Source organism: Ahaetulla prasina, chromosome 9 (genome assembly GCF_028640845.1).
Source record: "Ahaetulla prasina isolate Xishuangbanna chromosome 9, ASM2864084v1, whole genome shotgun sequence".
In the NCBI taxonomy this organism is placed as follows: Eukaryota; Metazoa; Chordata; class Lepidosauria; order Squamata; family Colubridae; genus Ahaetulla; species Ahaetulla prasina.
Window position 1 is genome coordinate 8,293,314 of NC_080547.1, and position 18,524 is coordinate 8,311,837.

At 45.1% G+C, this 18,524-nt stretch overlaps 1 protein-coding gene across 1 annotated transcript in view; it reads right to left on the reverse strand.

The window, feature by feature from the left end:
• Positions 1-18,524, reverse strand: part of LOC131203925 (myoferlin-like) — an 82,529-nt gene that overhangs the window by 36,077 nt on the left and 27,928 nt on the right. Inside the window, exons 16-30 of the mRNA XM_058194651.1 lie at positions 16,810-16,892; positions 15,542-15,654; positions 14,165-14,278; positions 13,186-13,363; positions 11,456-11,580; positions 9,473-9,573; positions 8,873-9,062; positions 7,576-7,731; positions 6,343-6,474; positions 5,766-5,929; positions 4,424-4,538; positions 4,237-4,307; positions 3,605-3,719; positions 1,937-2,039; positions 311-474 (exon numbers count right to left, since the gene is read on the reverse strand). Coding sequence (XP_058050634.1) covers positions 311-474; positions 1,937-2,039; positions 3,605-3,719; positions 4,237-4,307; positions 4,424-4,538; positions 5,766-5,929; positions 6,343-6,474; positions 7,576-7,731; positions 8,873-9,062; positions 9,473-9,573; positions 11,456-11,580; positions 13,186-13,363; positions 14,165-14,278; positions 15,542-15,654; positions 16,810-16,892 — 1,924 coding nt within the window. The remainder of the gene's footprint in view (positions 1-310; positions 475-1,936; positions 2,040-3,604; positions 3,720-4,236; positions 4,308-4,423; positions 4,539-5,765; positions 5,930-6,342; positions 6,475-7,575; positions 7,732-8,872; positions 9,063-9,472; positions 9,574-11,455; positions 11,581-13,185; positions 13,364-14,164; positions 14,279-15,541; positions 15,655-16,809; positions 16,893-18,524) is intronic.

Below are 18,524 nucleotides of genomic sequence, written 5' to 3' on the forward strand. Positions count from 1 at the left end.
TTTTAATTAGTATTTTAAATTGTATATTTTGTACTGTTTTTTATCGTGGCTGTACACCGCCCTGAGTCCTTCGGGAGAAGGGCGGTATAGAATTGAATAAATAATAATAATAATAATAATAATAATAATAATAATAATAATAATAATAATAATAATAATAATAATAATTTCCCTGAGGCAGAAGCCTGGTGGAGAAGCAGGTGCGACCAAGGGTAGGTAGGCAAAAAGTCCCATTCTACTTCCAAAGTTCCCCCTTCGTTCATCGCTGACTTTCTCTCTGACACCCACTCCCCGAGTTAAGATTCAATACCAGCTGGAGAAAAGCGGCCATCTGATTTTGCCGGGTCTCCCTGCCGAGGTTCCGAAAACGCTTCCTGAGCCAACGTCGGCGCCGGTGCGTGTGGTAGGTCTTTTCGGCTGCGTTCCAGGAGTGAGGAAACTCAGCAGGCGGGATAGCGATGCCATACTCCCACCCTAAGGAGGGAAAGAGGTGCCATGAGGCCCGTGGGCAGATGTGGAAGCACAATGCTGCAACGCTTCCCTTCGAAGTCTGCCCCTTAGAGACCCACTTATGACTGACAGGCATAAAAAGCCAGGACCACACCTGAAGTTTCAATTCAACTGATTTATGACTCACGCCTATGCACAGGAGTAACACGGCAGCCACACTAGGGGCTAATGCATATTTAACCCATATCGTGTGGCTGCAGTATTATTATTTATCATTCTGGAAGGAGGCTTCGCAGTATCTGAAGCAAAACAATTAGATTCTGTGATAGTTTTGTACCATATAGCATCAACCTTGTTCACTTTTAACACTCTTTTTTTCGCTATGTATTCAAAAATGGACTGTGATTTAGATAGATAGTTAGGTAGATAGATAACTAACCAAAGACCTACATAACTACCTAACTATCTATCTAAATCACAGTCCATTTTGAATACATAGGTAGAGAGATAGTTAGGTAGTTAGATAGGTAGGCAAGTAAGTAGATATAGAGATAGATAGATAGATAGAGATGGATGGATAGATGGATAGAGATAGATAGATAGATAGATAGATAGATAGATGGATAGAGATAGATAGATAGATAATATCTACAGACCCGTCACATCCTGGACATAAACTGTTTCAACTCCTACCCTCAAAACGACGCTATAGAGCACTGAACACTAGAACAACTAGACACAAGAACAGTTTTTTCCCCGAAGGCCATCACTCTGCTAAACAAATAATTCCCTCAACACTGTCAAACTATTTACTAAGTCTGCACTACTATTAATCTTCTCATCGTTCTCATCACCCCTCTCCTTCCATTTATGACTGTATGACTGTAACTTTGTTGCTGGTAATCCTTATGATTTATATTAGAATAGAATATAATAGAATAGAATAGAATTTTTTATTGGCCAAGTGTGATTGGACACACAAGGAATTTGTCTTGGTGCATATGCCCTCAGTGTACATAAAAGAAAAGATACCTTCATCAAGGTTTGATGATACGTTCATCAAACAATCAATATTGATATTGATTGTTCCTGATTGCTTATTTGTACCCTATGATTATCATTAAATGTTGTATCATTAAGTGTTAAATTTGTACCCTATGACTATCATTAAGTGTTGTAAGTATTGTACCTTATGATTCTTGATGAAGGTATCGTTTCTCGTATGTACACTGAAAGCCTATGCACCAAAGACAAATTCCTTGTGTGTCCTGTCACACTTGGCCAATAAAAAAAATAATTCTATTCTATTCTATAAAAACCCTGCTAATTTTCTATCCAGAACTTTGATGGATGATCCCCAGTCATTTATCTACCTGATGTTTGCCCTTCCCTTCAGTATTTTTCTTCCAGCTTAAAATTCCTTCAATTAAATATCTATGCAGCATTTTCCCCAAAAATATCTAGCTGGTTGCATCCAAACACTTGCCAGCATCATCCACCGCCCGGTTCAACTCCACTTTCCATTCTTCTACAAAGATCCATCCAGGAGGACACAAGATGTCTTCTTTCCGGGGAGCAGGAGTACCACTCTGAGAATGACAACATGGAGTAAAAAATGGGAGAAAGGAAGATCTAAACACTGTAACAGAATTGCTAAAAAAGCATGAAGAGTTGTTAACCTAATATTGCGTAGTTTCTTTTCCGGTAATATTGAACTGCAAACTAGGGCGTGCAAAACTTTTGCCAGACCAATTCTTGAATACAGCTCGTCTGTCTGGAACCTGCACAGCATATCGGACATAAATACAAACGAGTTCAGAGATATTCCACAAGAGGAGTCCTCCACTCCTCTGCTTGCAACAAAATGCCTAATGCCACCAGACTTGAAATTTTGGGCTTAGACAACTTAGAACTTTGCCGTCTTTGGTCTGACCTAAGCATAGTACATAAAATCATCTGCTACAATGTCCTACCTGTCAATGAATACTTCAGCTTCAACCAAAACAATACAAGAGCACACAATAGATACAAACTCATGGTAAACTGCTCCAAACTCGATTGCAGAAAATACGACTTCAGAAACAGATTGGTCAATGCCTGGAATGTACCTGACTCTGTGGTTTCTTCCTCAAATCCCCAAAACTTTAACCTTAGACTATCTACTGTTGACCTCACCCCATTCCTAAGTACACCCCTAAGTAAGGGGCGTGCATAAGCGCACCAGGGTGCCTTCCGTCCCTGTCCTAATGTTTTCTTTTATTCATATCCTTTTCATGTATTTATAATTATGTTTGCACTTGTATCTCTCATAAAATACATGCCTGAAAAAACAAACAAACAAATAAATAAAATAAAATAAAATAAAATAAAATAAAATAAAATAAAATAAAATAAAATAAAATAAAATAAAATAAAAATATATATTTGAAATGCAACCTCCTGGAAGTTTATCCCAAGCATTTGACCTAGTTAGTCTTTGGTGGGAACTTTTGAGGTTCTAGGACAGACCAAAAAATCTATTAGAAAGGAAGCAGAAGAGCAGAGTAGAGTAGAGTATAGAGTAGAATAGAATAGAAAAAAGCTGGAAGGGATCTTGGAGGTCTTCTAGTCCAGCCCCCTGCTCAAGCAGGAGAACCTATACTATTTCAGATAGTGGCTGTCTAGTCTCTTCTTAAAAGCCTCCAGTAATGGAGCACGCACAATTTCTGGTGGCCAGCTGTTCCACTGGTTAATTGTCCTCACTGTTAGGAAGTTTCTCCTCAATTCCAGGTTGCTTCTCTCTTTGGTTAGTTTCCAACCATTGTTTCTAGTCCTGCCTTCTGGTGCTTTGGAGAAAATCTCCTCCATATTGCTGCTAAGAAATATGTGCGCGTCCTTGAAGTCATGGGAACTCGCTGGACCAGAAGGAAACTTTACTTATTGAGACTCTAAAAGCCTTTTGCTTTGAAGATTTTGTACAAAGCTCACCTTGAAAAAGAGACACCCTCAAAACACACGCCGGGAGTTTTTGTACGCTCCATTTTGGGTGTTCCAGTTCCCTTCCCCCCAAATGGAAAATCACTTTCAGCCATCAAAGAGAAGAGATGTCCCCACCAGCAAATCCTGACTCACCTTCTTTATTTCTCTTTTATACGTCCCAATCTGAGCCACTCACCGCGTTGCTGTAAGGGATCCTGGCTGGTTTCCATCGACGGCTAGGCTGTCGGCTCTGGTTCTCGTAAACTTCCTGCATCACTTCCGAATAGTTGGTCTCTTTGTCCAGCAAAAGCCTAGTCAGAAGAACAGGAAGATTGGGCTGCCATCAGTGGGAGAGCTTTTCTCCTGGAGTTGTGGGTGCTCCATCACAAGAAAAGACTGGACAGCCATTGGTCCGGGATGGAATAAAATAGAATAGAGTAACAGTGTTGGAAGGGGCCTTGGAGGTCTTCTAGACCAACCCTCTGCTTAGGCAGGAAACCCTACTCCACTTCAGACAAATGGTTATCCAACATTTTCTTAAAAACCTCCAGTGTTGGAGCATTCTCAACTTCTGGAGGCAAGCCTTTCCACTTTTGTCCTCACTGTTAGGAAGTTTCTCCTCAATTCCAGGTTGCTTCTCTCTTTGGTTAGTTTCCAACCATTGTTTCTAGTCCTGCCTTCTGGTGCTTTGGAGAAAATCTCCTCCATATTGCTGCTAAGTAATATGCGCGTGTCCTTGAAGTCATGGGAACTAGCTGGACCAGAAGGAAACTTTACTTATTGAGACTCTAAAAGCCTTTTGCTTTGAAGATTTTGTACAAAGCTCACCTTGAAAAAGAGACACCCTCGAAACACACGCCGGGAATTTTTGTACGCTCCATTTTGGGTGTTCCAGTTCCCTTCCCCCCAAATGGAAAATCACTTTCAGCCATCAAAGAGAAGAGATGTCCCCACCAACAAATCCTGACTCACCTTCTTTATTTCTCTTTTATACGTCCCAATCTGAGCCACTCACCGCGTTGCTGTAAGGGATCCTGGCTGGTTTCCATCGACGGCTAGGCTGTCGGCTCTGGTTCTCGTAAACTTCCTGCATCACTTCCGAATAGTTGGTCTCTTTGTCCAGCAAAAGCCTAGTCAGAAGAACAGGAAGATTGGGCTGCCATCAGTGGGAGAGCTTTTCTCCTGGAGTTGTGGGTGCTCCATCACAAGAAAAGACTGGACAGCCATTGGTCCGGGATGGAATAAAATAGAATAGAGTAACAGTGTTGGAAGGGGCCTTGGAGGTCTTCTAGACCAACCCTCTGCTTAGGCAGGAAACCCTACTCCACTTCAGACAAATGGTTATCCAACATTTTCTTAAAAATTTCCAGTGTTGGAGCATTCACAACTTCTGCAGGCAAGTCGTTCCACTTATTAATTGTTCTAACTGTCAGGAAATTTCTCCTTAGTTCTAAGTTGCTTCTTTCCTTGATCAGTTTCCACCCATTGCTTCTTGTTCTACCCTCAGGTGCTTTGGAGAATAGCTTGACTTCCTCTTCTTTGTGGCAGCCCCTGAGATACTGGAAGACTGCTATCATGTCTCCCCTAGTCCTTCTTTTCATTAAACTAGACATACCCAGTTCCTGCAACCGTTCTTCATATGTTTTAGGTTGGATCTCTCCTTGATTATTTTCCATTCATTGCTTCCTGTCTTGCCTTCTAGAGCTTTGGAGAATAGGTTGACCCTCTCTTCTTTGTGGCAGCCCCTCAAATATTGGAAGATTCCTATCAGGCCACCCAATCCTTCTTTTCACTAGACTAGACATGACAAATTCCTGCAACCGTTCTTCACACGTTTGCCCTCGGGGTCCCTAATCATCTTCATTGCTCTTCTCTGCACTCTTTCTAGAATCTCAAGATCAGCTCCATCCATTAGTTGTCATCTTGGCCATTTTGACTATATCCAGTGGATACCCCTCTTAAGAGACAGGGAAGGCCACCATCTTCTGAGCTTTGTTGCTGTCTCCTCAAAATGCCCACTTTTGGGTCCTCATTTCCATCTGTGGTCCTATTCCTTGAGACATCCTGAGTGCACATTTCGAGATCTCCTCTGCCTTTCATTATTTTGATGGTTTCTCATTTATTGAGCATTTCTTCCATTTCTCCAGCTCTCCGCATTTTGGGTTTAATGGTGGATAGGTTTGGAGACCTTGTGAACCAAGAGCATTTGTTTATGTGTGTGACACACAGAGAGACAAAGAGAGAGAGAGAGAGAGAGAGTGAAGGAGAAACACACACACACACACACACACAGAGAGAGAGAGAGAGAGAGAGAATGTTAAAGAAAAAGGTAGATAATTACAAGTCCATCAGCTCACCTCCTTTGGGGTTCCACAGCCCACTCGCCATCCCACTGCCAACCTGTGGGTAGCTGGAACTTGTCTTTGGGGAGGCTGACCTGTCCAGTCACATCTGAAAAGTTGGGGTGCGGCATAAGATCCATGACTCCCCATATTCCGTGTGTCTTCTTTTGGTTTTCATACTGAAAACACCAGAACACAAACCCTCATCCACAGGCCAACTTTGGCATGACTTTCTGGCTTATTCTTTCATACCTTTGGGTCCCTTCCTTTAAATGTTGCCCTAGGGCAGGAACCCCAGAGGCAGGCCTTCCCCATGGCTGCCCTGTCATTTTGGAACAGCCCTCCCCCCACCATGACCTGGAGGGCCCTCATCCTCTTACCCAGGATGAAAATGAGCCCAACAATTATAAAGTTGGGGAGATATTCTGGGGCCATGATGTCTCATTTGGGGTCATGATGTCTCATTTGGGGTTTTGTGGGCATGTATAGATAGTCCTTGACTTATGACCATAATTGGACAGGAACTTCTGTCACGGTGATGCTAAGAACACCCCTGGATTCCCCCCCACTCCACCAAACTGTCCTGGCTCACCGTTTCTGCATAGACCGCAACCCTCCCTTCGCAACATCTCATGAAGTCTGCGCAGTCGGCCATCCGTCCCATCCACATTCGAACCCGGAGCACGGCGGGGATGGGGTTGTAATTCATTTTGCTTTGCATATCCTGGGAAGTGGGTGGATGAGAACGAAAGTGTCAGGCTGTCAGCTTTGGAAGCCACATTAGCCTGCAAGCTTCCATGCTGCCACCTTCTCATGTGTGACATTCCACATTCCTTTCGTTAATTATTAGGATTGCAAATAGCCCTTAGACTTATATACCGCTTCACGGTGCTTTACAGCTGTCTCTAAGCAGTTTACAGAGCCAGCATGTTGTCCCCCAACAATCTGGGTCCTCATTTTACCCAGCTCGGAAGGATGGAAGGCTGAGTCAACCTTGAGCCGGTCAGGATCGAATTCCTGGCAGTGGGCAGAATTAGCCTGCAATACTGCATTCTAACCACTGGGAGGAGAGAGGGAGGGAGGGAGGGAGGAAAGAAGGAAAGATAGCAATAGTACTTAGACTTATATACCGCTTCACAGTGCTTTGCAGCCCTCTCTAAGTGGTTTACAGAGTCCGCCTCTTGTCCCCCAACAATCTGGGTCTCCTCATTTTAGCGACCTCAGATGGAAGGATGGAAGGCTGAGTCAACCTTGAGCCTGGTGAATCCCTGATGCGGCCCTCAATGAAACTCAGTTTGACACCCTGGTCTAGCAGATCCTGTACCGAACAGGTGCTGGGACTCAAAGACCTCTCAGAACTCTTCCGTCTCTATGGTTCTACATATCTAAGAAATATTGAAGGGCTTCTACAGTGCTTGTTGAAAACCAGAAACCCTGAAGGCATCAATTCGGGGTGGGTGGGGTGGTTTGCAGCAGGTTCTGACCAGTTCTGGAAAACCGGTAGCGGAAATTTTGAGTAGTTCGGAGAACCAGGAGTAAAAATTCTGACTGGCCTCGCCCCTCCATCTATTCTCTGCCTCCCGAGTCCGAGCCGATCGGAGGGAAATGGGGATTTTGCAGTAACCTTCCCCTGGAGTGGGGAGGGAATGGAGATTTTACAATATCCTTCCCCTGCCATGCCCACCAAGGCAGGCCACGCCCACCAAGCCACGCCCACCAAGCCACGCCCACGGAACCGGTAGTAAAAAAATTTGAATCCCACCACTGCATCAATTCCTAGGTTTCTTGGAGCTAAAAAGAATCAGAACCAAACACCTCTTCTTACCTTTAGGGAAAGGGTATGGGTTTTGCCGCAAAGGCTACCTTTGGCATAGGGGCCATCTTTGGAGAACATGATGGACTGGGACTTCACCCGGGCATAGGCCACGCGTTGGTCGCCCCACAGCATCCAGATCACCACATCTGGGATACTTATTTGAGTCTGAAAAGAGCAGAAGGAAATAATAATAATAATAATAATAATAATAATAATAATAATAATAATAATAATAATAATAATAATAATAATAATAATAATAATAATAATAATAATAATAATGTTTTAATTTGTATACCGCCCTTCTCCCGAAGGACTCAGGGCGGTGAACAGGCAGATAAAATACAAAACATACACAATAATTAAAATAACCCTTAAAAAACTGATTTAAACTTGCCCAGAAATTTAAAATAACAATACACCCCATAAAATTACCAAAATTTAAAACCCATCAACCAATTAAAATTTTAAAAAGAGAGAAAGAGAGGCATCCGTCACTACCTGGTCTCATGGATGTTTTCCTTGATAATCCTGCTGCTTTCTGGAGTGTTAAGATGAATAACAGACTAACAAGAGTTAGAAGGGACCTTGGAGGTCATCTTCATGAGAGCTTTGGCCTTGCATCGTGTCTTTGCATTAGGATGGGGCGATGCTACTTTTGTCTGTAGAGATCCTCAGTCCTCCAGGTCAGGAGTCTCCAACCTTGGCCCCTTTTAAGATTTGTGGACTTCAACTCCCAGAATTCCTCAGCCAGCTTTGCTGGGAGTTGAAGTCCACAAGTCTTAAAGGGGCCAAGGTTGAAGACCTCCTCCTTTATGTCTTATGGGAGGGGCCAATCCTCTCCAAGCCTTACTCCCGAGTCACCCCTTTTGTCTTAACTGTTCTTGCCTTCTGACAGCTCTGCACATGCGCGCACTGGGAACAGGTTCCTCCTGTTCCTCTGCCTGGAGGCTCTGGAGTCAGCACATAACTCCCAGATGGCCATGGCCCCATCTCTGCCTCTGATGCAGAGCCCTCATCCGAGCCTTCCCCAGACTCCAGGACTAGCCCATGTCCCTCCCCAGCCTCCTCACTGTCTGACTCTAGCGGATCACAGCAGCACCTTTCTCCTGGCTTGGGACTCGACCTGGATATTCCTTCCAACAATCCGCTTGTGGAGAGGACACATTAGAGAAAGGCATTTTGGAACGAAAGAACTTGAAGATAGAAGACATCTCCATGGGGCAGAGCCCTTCATTCTTGACAGTCCAGCCCCCCCCCCGCCCCACTCCATCTTCCACCCAGTAGAAGTTGCAACAAGGAGTACCTCGATCGCGATGGAAGCAATCCGATTCAGCCAACCCTCAACTTTAGGGATGAGTTTCTGCAAGGGAGTTTTCCAGTTGGTTTTCTCTGCAGCTTTGCTGATTTCTTGGAGTACCCGGACCCGTAGCTTCCACAGCTGTTTATCAAGGACGGTCACAGCTTTCTGGATGTCCAAGGCTGGCAAAGGCTTCCTGAAGATGGAGCAAGGGGAAGAAGACTCAGGAAAGATGATGGTTCAGGAGATGGAAGTCCTATGCTTTCCAATCATAGAACTAGGCAGATATAGAGAGATGATGCTTTTCCAATATTAAGACTGTTCAGTGGTGAAATTCAATTTTTTTACTACCGGTTCTGTGGGCGTGTGGCTTAGTGGGCATGGCAGGGGAAGGATACTGCCAAATCCCCATTCCCTCCCCACTCCTGAGGGAAGGATATTGCAAAATGTGAATAATTTTTCTGCGGACCACCAAAATTTTCTTGCGGACCACCAGTTGGTGACCGCTGCTCTAGTGGAAGACCAAAAATGAGTCTTTGCTTCGTTCTGTCCTCCTCAGAAGCCACATTCCTGTTGGAGCAGCTCCTTCAGCCCATGAAAGCTTACTTGCAGTCTTCGACCAACTCTTTCTGCAGCTTCTTCCAAACCACAGCCACCAATGGGTCGTGGGGCAGCTGGATGGCTTTAAGAGAATCCAGATTTTTTTTCTGTTGGGGGAAGAAGCACACGCCAATTCTGGTCATCCGCGTCTCTTCAAGTGAAGAGCAAAAATGCAGAAAATCTCCCAAACATCTGCCTGCTTCCAACCAGTAGAGTTAGAAGCAATCCCTGGGTTTTAGGGAGGTGCCAAAATGGCCATTACCACATGGCTGAAGCCAGGGGTGGGCTTCAAATTTTTTAGCAAGGAGTTCTTTGCCCGGTTGCTAGGTGGCCGTGGCCATGATGGGGGTGGCCTAGTCAGCTTCCTGCACCATGGGGGGCGGGGCGGTGTTTTTGCCCTCCCTGGGCTCCAGAGGCTTTCCTCAAGCCTCTGGGAGGGCAAAAATGGCCTCCCCAGGCTCTGACAGCCTGTTTCCGGCCTTCCCGAACTTCTGGGAGGCCCATTTTTTGCCCTCCCTGAGTCTCCGTGTGCACCCTGCACTTACCTGCATCCAAAATGGGTTGCATGTGGACACCTGTGAGGGGAGCGGTGGGGCAGGAGGGTCCAGCCAGGAGTGGGATTTGGGGGCTCTTCGAACCGCACAGAATCTTAGCTAGAGGTTCTCCCGAACCCCCAGCAGCCAACCCCTGGCTGAAGCACAGTACAAGTTTTAAAAAGCGGGGAGGCACTGCCATTTTTACTTTTTTTGATCATCACCCTCATCCTGTGAATATGCCTGGAAACAAAGAACTGGTAGAACTTCTTTTTAAGAAACAGGCGGCTACAGAAAGGACCTTTATGGCTCTTTGGTCAATCTTGTAACTAATAGGTTAAAAATCACCAATCGTAGTCTACTGCTTGGTCTAAGTGAGGCTCAAGTCCTCTTGGCCTCATATGTTTAGTCTATGGAAGAGAAGGACTAAGGATGACATGGTAGCAGTCTTCCAATATTTGAGAAGCTGTCATAAAAAAGAGGGGGTCAACCTATTCTCCAAAGCACCTGAGGGCAGGACAAGAAGCAACGGGTGGAAACTCATCAAGGAGAAATCTGACTTAGAGCTAAGGAGAAATTTCCTGACAGTTAGAACAGTTAACCAGTGGAACGGCTTGCCTCCAGAAGTTGTGGGATGCTCCAACACTGGAAGTTTTTAAGATGTTGGATAACCATTTGTCTGAAATGGTATAGGGTTTCCTGCCTGAGCAGGGGGTTGGACTAGAAGATTTCCAGGGTTCCTTTTTTTTCCTTTTTTCTTTTCTTTTGTCACAACAGTTTATATAAGCATAAGCATGAAACAACTATACAACATATAAGCGTATATATAAAGAAAGGAAACAATAGGACAGGAACGGTAGGCACTTTTGTGCTCTTATGCACGCCCCTTATAGTCCTCTTAGGAATTCTAATTCTTCTGTTCTGCTCTGTTCTGTTCTGTTCCGTTCTGTTCTACTCTACTCTACTCTACTCTACTCTACTCTACTCTACTCTACTCTACTCTACTCTACTCTATTCTGCATTTTTCTGCCTTTTACTCTACTCTACTCTACTCTACTCTACTCTACTCTACTCTACTCTACTCTACTCTACACTATTCTGCATTTTTCTGCCTTTACTCTATTTTGCATTTTTCTGCATTTTACTCTACTCTATTCTACTCTACTGTATCCTACCCTACCCTACCCTACCCTACCCTATCCTATCCTATCCTATCCTATTTTCAAGAAGAGATTGGACAACCATTTGTCTGGGATGGTATAAGGTCTGCTGTTTGGGCAAGAGGTTGGATTAGAAGATCTCCAAGGTCCCTTTCAACTCTGTTATTCTGTATGTTTATCTAAGTACCCAAGTTTGAAGGCATCAATATGGAACATGCCTTCTTCTCCCATCAACAACCTTTCGTTGCATGTTGCTTGGGTGAGTTGGGACTCCTTCCCTTCCTCTTGAAGCTTACCAGCCTCTCGTGAATGAACTGGAGGGTGTTTGTGCAGGCAACGCGGTAGCTCACGTCCTCCCAGAATGAGGTGATGGTCACCAAGGGTTTAGTGTCATACCATGGTAGGTAATAGTAGAAATTTCCTGCAACAGAAGCAATCTAGTTTTGCATGGGGTTCATGATGGAGCTACCAAGGATCAAATGAATCACTGGTCCTTATTTATTACTGGAGTGTCAGGCTTGACAGTCTTCTAACACGACTTCTTAGGAAAAGAAGACCCTTGACTCAGTGGTGAAATCCAATTTTTTTTTTTACTACCAGTTTACTACCGGTGTGGCTTGGTGGGCGTGGTGTGGCTTGGTGGGCGTGGCTTGGTGGCATGGCAGGGGAAGGATACTGCAAAATCTCCATTCCCACCCCACTCTGGGGCCAGCCAGAGGTGGTATTTGCCGGTTCTCTGAACTACTCAAAATTTCCGCTACCGGTTTTCCGAACTGCTCAAAATTTCCACTACCGGTTCTCTAGAACTTGTCAGAATCTGCTGGATTTCACCCCTTTCTTGACTCCATTTGTAGTGAAAGCAGAGGTGGGTTTCAGCAGGTTCTGAGAAGTTCTGGAGAACTGGTAGCGGAAATTTCTGACTGGCCCTGCCCCCATCTATTCTCTGCCTCCCAAGTCCCAGCTGATCGGGAGGAAATGGGGATTTTTGCAGTAAGCTTCCCCTGTCATGCCCACCAAGCCACACCCACCAAGCCATACCCAAAGAACCGATAGTAAAAAATTTTGAAACCCACCACTGAGTGAAAGGTAGGTTTTTACTAAAGGCCAGTGGTTACGGCATAAGCAAAGCCGGATCTGAATATTCCCGTGTAACCCCGGTATTTTTCCCTTCTCCCGGACCATTCCTCCCTTGGTCTTCTTGGTAATGTCCAACAATATTCCAATTAAGTGTTTTGGTAACAGTTCCCCATTTTGGCACCTCTTTGGTGGAGGTTTGCATTCCGTTCCCATGCTCGTATCTGTCATGTCCCACTCTTCCGCTGACGACCGGGTCAGGGAAATCCGAATCAGGCGTGCCTCTGCAGCTCTGCCAAAGTCCTAGCAAAGTTCTCAAGGCAGGCAGGAGACCAGAAAGTGACTTCAGCAAGATATGTTAGACTTTGCCTGACTCAGAGAATGCCAGAAAGCAGATCCTTTATATAGGCCATGGGGTGTGGCTCCATGACTCAGCACTTATCCAGGCCTGCCCCTCCCTTCCTTCTGTCGCCGCCGCCTATCAATTCTTCTGAAGCGAGGGTCACTCCAGTCTGCAGCTGTTGGTAATTGACCTTCCTCAGGCTCACATGCTGTGGGGGAGGGGGAGGGGTCTAGTTGCTCCGTTTGCCTGGGCATGGAGCCAGAGCTGGGGGCTGGAGGTACTTCTTCCTCCTCAGCCTGTCTGGGCATGGAGCCAGGGCTGGGGCCAGGAGGCATACTAGGACATTCCTCAGCGTTCGGAAGCAGATAAGAAGGCCCCGGCTGCGGTGAAAGCGGGCGAGACACAACAGTATCCTTGAATCGCTCAACCGTTGACTCTGGCTGGCACTTCTGGTTCTTGACATCTTACCCTCCCTATATCCCCCCCATTTCCCCCTCCCGCCTTTTTATGGTAGGACGCCCTCAAAGCGAAGTTGTGCTGAAACGGTACGATGTCATGGAGACTTTGATTTCCCTCCACCCGTTCTTCCTTCTGCTTTTTCTTGCTTACCATCATAGACAGCGTGACAGTACTGAGTCGTGGAGGCAAATGGCTTGCAGGTCTCATCAAATTTGTTCCCGTAGTTCCCTAGGCTGACCTCAAACTGGATCGGTTCCGTGATATCAGCCAACATGGTAGCAGAGTAAAAGACAACGCATAGACCGTATCGGAACTGAGGCAAGAAATACTGAGAAGACAAAGGATTGTCGTGGGTTATGCGAGAAAGGTGTACGTTAGCCCAGATCTTCCCACATAATTTGCCATGTCTCACTTCTTACTTACTTACTTCTTTGATTTTACCAGGTTTATAAGCTTGACCGAATTCCTACTTTCATTGATTCAGATTAAAGCAAATTAATTGATTAAAGTTCAATTGCTAGAGTTTCCACAATGATTTAGTAAATTCATAGGGGGGCATGGAGATATATATGTTGTGACTACCTCTGCTTTGAACATAAGGTTGGGAAAAAAAATTGGGGAAAGTCCGCAGCATATTTCGGTTTTTAGGAAATATTTTCTTGCAAAATACCATATTTTTCGGAGTATAAGACACATCTTAGTTTTTGGGGAGGAAAATAAGAAAAAAGCTGATTGGCAGGTGGATCGGCCTCCCGGATTACCCCCAATCAGCTGTTCCCAGAGGTGAATTTTAGCAACAGGTTCCTTGGTTGTGAGTTCTGTGCCTTGTTTTTTTTTTTGTTTTTTTGGCTTTTTTTCTGCCTCTGAAACTCCAAGTTTCAGAAAAACTTTTTTCTGCCTCTGAAAGCCTCTGAAACAGCTTCAGAAAAAAAGCCTCTGAAGCTCTGTTTGGGGGCCTCTTTTCTGAAGCTTCTTTCAGCCTCTGAAACTTCCATTTGAGAAGCTGGGCAAGGCTACATTTACAGTATAAGACGCACCCAGATTTTCACCCTCTTTTTTGGGGGGAAAAAGGTGCGTCTTACACTCCGAAAAATACGGTAATTGTGGATGCACTTCATTGCCACATTACCTGCATCTTTTTAACAGTTTCCCGAGGGATGTCATCAATTTTCTGAACTGGGATTGGTTGCCTGATAGTCTGCAGCTCCATAAGAACTCTTCCACGATACGTGGTCCCTTCTTCCTGGAGAAGATCGTGGAGATATGGAGAACAGACTCACAAATAGAACAACAGAGTTGGAAGGGGCCTTGGAGGTCTTCAAGTCCAAACCCCCTGCTCAGGCAGGAAACCCCTATACCAGTGACGGCTACCCTTTTCGGCATCGAGTGCCGAAACTGGGGTGCCCACGTGTGTGTGTGTGTGCGCTGGAGCGCCAGAACCCAGAAGAGAGCAGCTGGTCAATGCGCATGCGCTCGGCGGCCATTTGCTCTTCTGGGTTCCTGGACAGCTAGTCTAGCGTGCATGCGGGCCAGCCAGCTGCTCTCTTCTGGGTTCTGTTGTGTGCATGCGGGCCAGCCAGCTGGCCAGCATGCATGTGTATGATGGAACCCGGAAGAGCATCTGGAGATGGTGCACATGCCCACAGAGAGGCCTCTGCATGTCACCTCTGGCACATAGGTTGGGCATCACGGCCCTATACTATTTCAGACGAAGGGTTGGTTAATCTCTTTCTAAACATCTTCGGTGTTGGAGCACCCACAACTTCTGGAGGCAAATTGATCCACTGATTAATTGTTATTTCTCTCAGGAAATTGTTCTAACGCTCAAGAAATCTACTGCACTCCATTCCATTCCACTCCACTCCACTCCATCGCATTCGACTCGACTTGACTCCATTCCATTCCATTCCACTCCACTCCACTCACTCCATTGCACTTGACTCAACTCAACTCCCCTCCCCTCCACTCCACTCCATTGCATTCGACTTGACTTGACTTGACTTGACTCGACTCGACTCCATTCCATACCACTCCACTCTCCACTCCACTCCACTCCACTCCATCGCATTCGACTCCATTCCATACCACTCCACTCTCCACTCCACTCCACTCCACTCCATCGCATTCGACTCGACTTGACTCCATTCCATTCCACTCCATTCCACTCACTCCATTGCACTCGACTCAACTCCATTCCCCTCCACTCCACTCCATTGCATTCGACTTGACTTGACTTGACTTGACTTGACTCGACTCGACTCAACTCCATTCCATTCCATTCCATTCCACTCCACTTCACTCCACTCCACTCCACTCCACTCCACTCCACTCCACTCTGGATAGCCCTAAAACTATGGTCAGACAGACAAGATTGACCTCTTTCCAAAAGTCTGGGCCGTAATCCTATCAGTTCGTTTAAGCTTTTCAGTCTCTTGCAGGACAAATGGACAATCCACTTTCGACCTCCCCTCAGAAAACTTTGACTTGGTTAATGGGACAATTTTACCACCTCAGTCCGGCGTTTCTCAGGAGATTCATCTGGGTTCAGAAACTCCTTTTGGCTGCCGTAGAACGTGAGAAAGGTTGGTCCAAAGGAAGGCAAAAACCCCGAAGTCACTTCTGAAAACATAACGGAGAAAAATGAATTTGCACATTGGCTGAGGATTTCCTGAACGACACCTCGGTCCAGTTCCCAAATCCAACTGAAGTGATCGGTTTAGACCAGGGGTGAAATCCAGCAGGTTCTGACAGGTTCTGGCGAACCGGTAGTGGAAATTTTGAGCAGTTCAGAGAACAAGCAAATGCCACCTCTGGCTGGCCCCAGAGTGGAGTGGGAATGGAGATTTTGCAGTATCCTTCACCCAGGAGCGGGGAGGGAATGGAGATTTTGCAGTATCCTTCTCCCAGGAGCGGGGAGGGAATGGAGATTTTGCAGTATCCTTCCCCCAGGAGTGGGGAGGGAATGGAGATTTTGCAGTATCCTTCCCCCAGGAGTGGGGAGGGAATGGGGATTTTACAGTATCCTTCCCCCAGGAGTGGGGAGGGAATGGGGATTTTGCAATATCCTTCCCAAGAGTGGGGAGGGAATGGAGATTTTGCAGTATCCTTCCCCCAGGAGTGGGGAGGGAATGGAGATTTTGCAATATCCTTCCCCCAGGAGTGTGGAGGGAATGGAGATTTTGCAGTATCCTTCTCCCAGGAGTGGGGAGGGAATGGGGATTTTGCAGTATAACTTCCCCTGCCATGCCCACCAAGCCACGCCCACAGAACCTGTAGTAAGAAAATTTGGATTTCACCACTGGTTTAGACTCTTTTTAATGCAAAGAAGCAGAAGATGCCAGAAAGGAATGAGCGAGTAGAACAGAGGGCTAATACTAGTAATAGTCGTCCTCAACTTAACAACACTTCATTTAGTGACCGTTTGAAGTTACAACGGCGCTGAAAAACGTCACTTAGGACCATTATGCACCCTTACAGCATCCCCATGGTCACGGATCAAAATTCAGAGGCTTGGCAACCGGCGTGTACTTATGACGGTTGCAATGGCGGGGTCACGTGATCCCCTTTTGCGACCTTCTGGTAAGCAAAGTCCACTGGGAGGTCCGATTCACTTAACAACCCTGGTTCCTAACCGAAGAACCGCAGCGATTCACTTAACAACGGTGGCAGGGAAGGTCGTAAAATGTCCCCAAGACTTAAAAGTTGCCAATCTGAGCTTAAGTTGCTGAAGGGGAGTGGGAAGGTTTGAGGGAGTAGGCAGAAGCCTGTCCTTACTTTTTGTTCCAGCTCCTGCGCAAGAGATCTGGGCGAGGCTGAGGAAGGCAGTGCCCAAAACAAGGCCATCTCCGTCTTCCGCCCTGGGGGGAAACCAAGGGGTGCGACGGACTCTTCACCTCCAGAAATACTGGGAGCCTTTGACAATATTTCATTTTTAAAATCCCTTATAGAAAAATCCTTTTTGATGGGACCAGAATTAGAATAAAATCCTTCAGCACTTGCTCTTTAAAAATAATTTTATCTACCTCTATCCATCTCTCTCTCTCTCTTCTCTCTCTCATATCTATCTATCTATCTATCTATCTATCTATCTATCTATCTATCTATCTATCCATCTATCATCCATCTATCCATCTACCCATCTATCATCGAATTACCTCTCTTATCTATCTATCTATCTATCTATCTATCTATCTATCTATCTATCTATCTATCTATCTATCTATCTATCTATCTATCTATCTATCTATCAATCATTCATCTATCCATCTACGCATCTATCATCGATTTACCTCTCTCATCTATCTATCTATCTATCTATCTATCTATCTATCTATCTATCTATCTATCTATCTATCTATCTATCTATGTATGTATCTATCTATCTATCTATCTATCTATCTATCTATCATTCATCTATCCATCTACGCATCTATCATCGATTTACCTCTCTCATCTCTCTCTCTCTCTCTCTCTCTCTCTCTCTCTCTCTCTCTCTCTCTCTCTCTCTATCTATCTATCTTCTATCATCTGTCTATCTATCCATCCATCATCTATCTATCTATCTATCTATCTATCTATCTATCTATCTATCTATCATCTATCTATCTATCTATCTATCTATCTATCTATCTATCTATCTATCTATCTATCTATCTATCTATCTTCTATCTATATCTATCCTCTCTCTCTCATTATTTTTAAAGATATATATATATATGTAGGTCTTTGGTTATTCGGGTTTTCTCCCGCAGAAAATTGGAAGTGTCTTAGCGACGTTTCGACGAAGTTTCATTCGTCATCTTCAGGCTTCAGCTTCGTGCTTCTGGGAGCAATGTGTGACTGCAGCTGTTTCTTCCTTTTTAACTGCTAGTGGGGGTTTGAACTGATTGGGTGGGAGCTTGGCTGTGCTCTGATTGGATGGGGGGGTGTCCTGTTTGGGTGGGGGCTTGGTTGTGCTCAGATTAGTCTGAGTTGCAGGGAGATTTGAGCTGGTGAGCTGCATTGCTGTTGTTTGGCTTCGTGTTCGTGGTCGTGCTACACTTCCAATTTTTCCAAGTGTCCAAGACACTTCCAATTTTACGTGGGAGAAAACCCGAATAACCAAAGACCTACATACAAACACCCACGAAAACCTCAGAAAACATATATATATACTTCTCAATCACAGACAGTGAAATAAAGCCAATTTCTGCTGACCATTTTTGACCATAACTGCACAGCCCTCCCATTTTGGTGATCCTGATACCATCATGTTGTCCTAAGGGCTATTTCAATTTTTGCTTAAAATGTGCAACGGAACTCCAGTTTCCCTTTTTTCCAAAACAAAACAAATAAATTCAATGAAGCTTGGTCATGCAGAATTGATTTGTCATGGGGAAGGATGATTTACAATTTAAAACTTTTTTTTTTCTATTCCTGCTGCTTCCAACAAGCTTGTCAAGAAATAAAACATTTGCCTAATTATTACCCAAAACACACCCGTGGGTTGC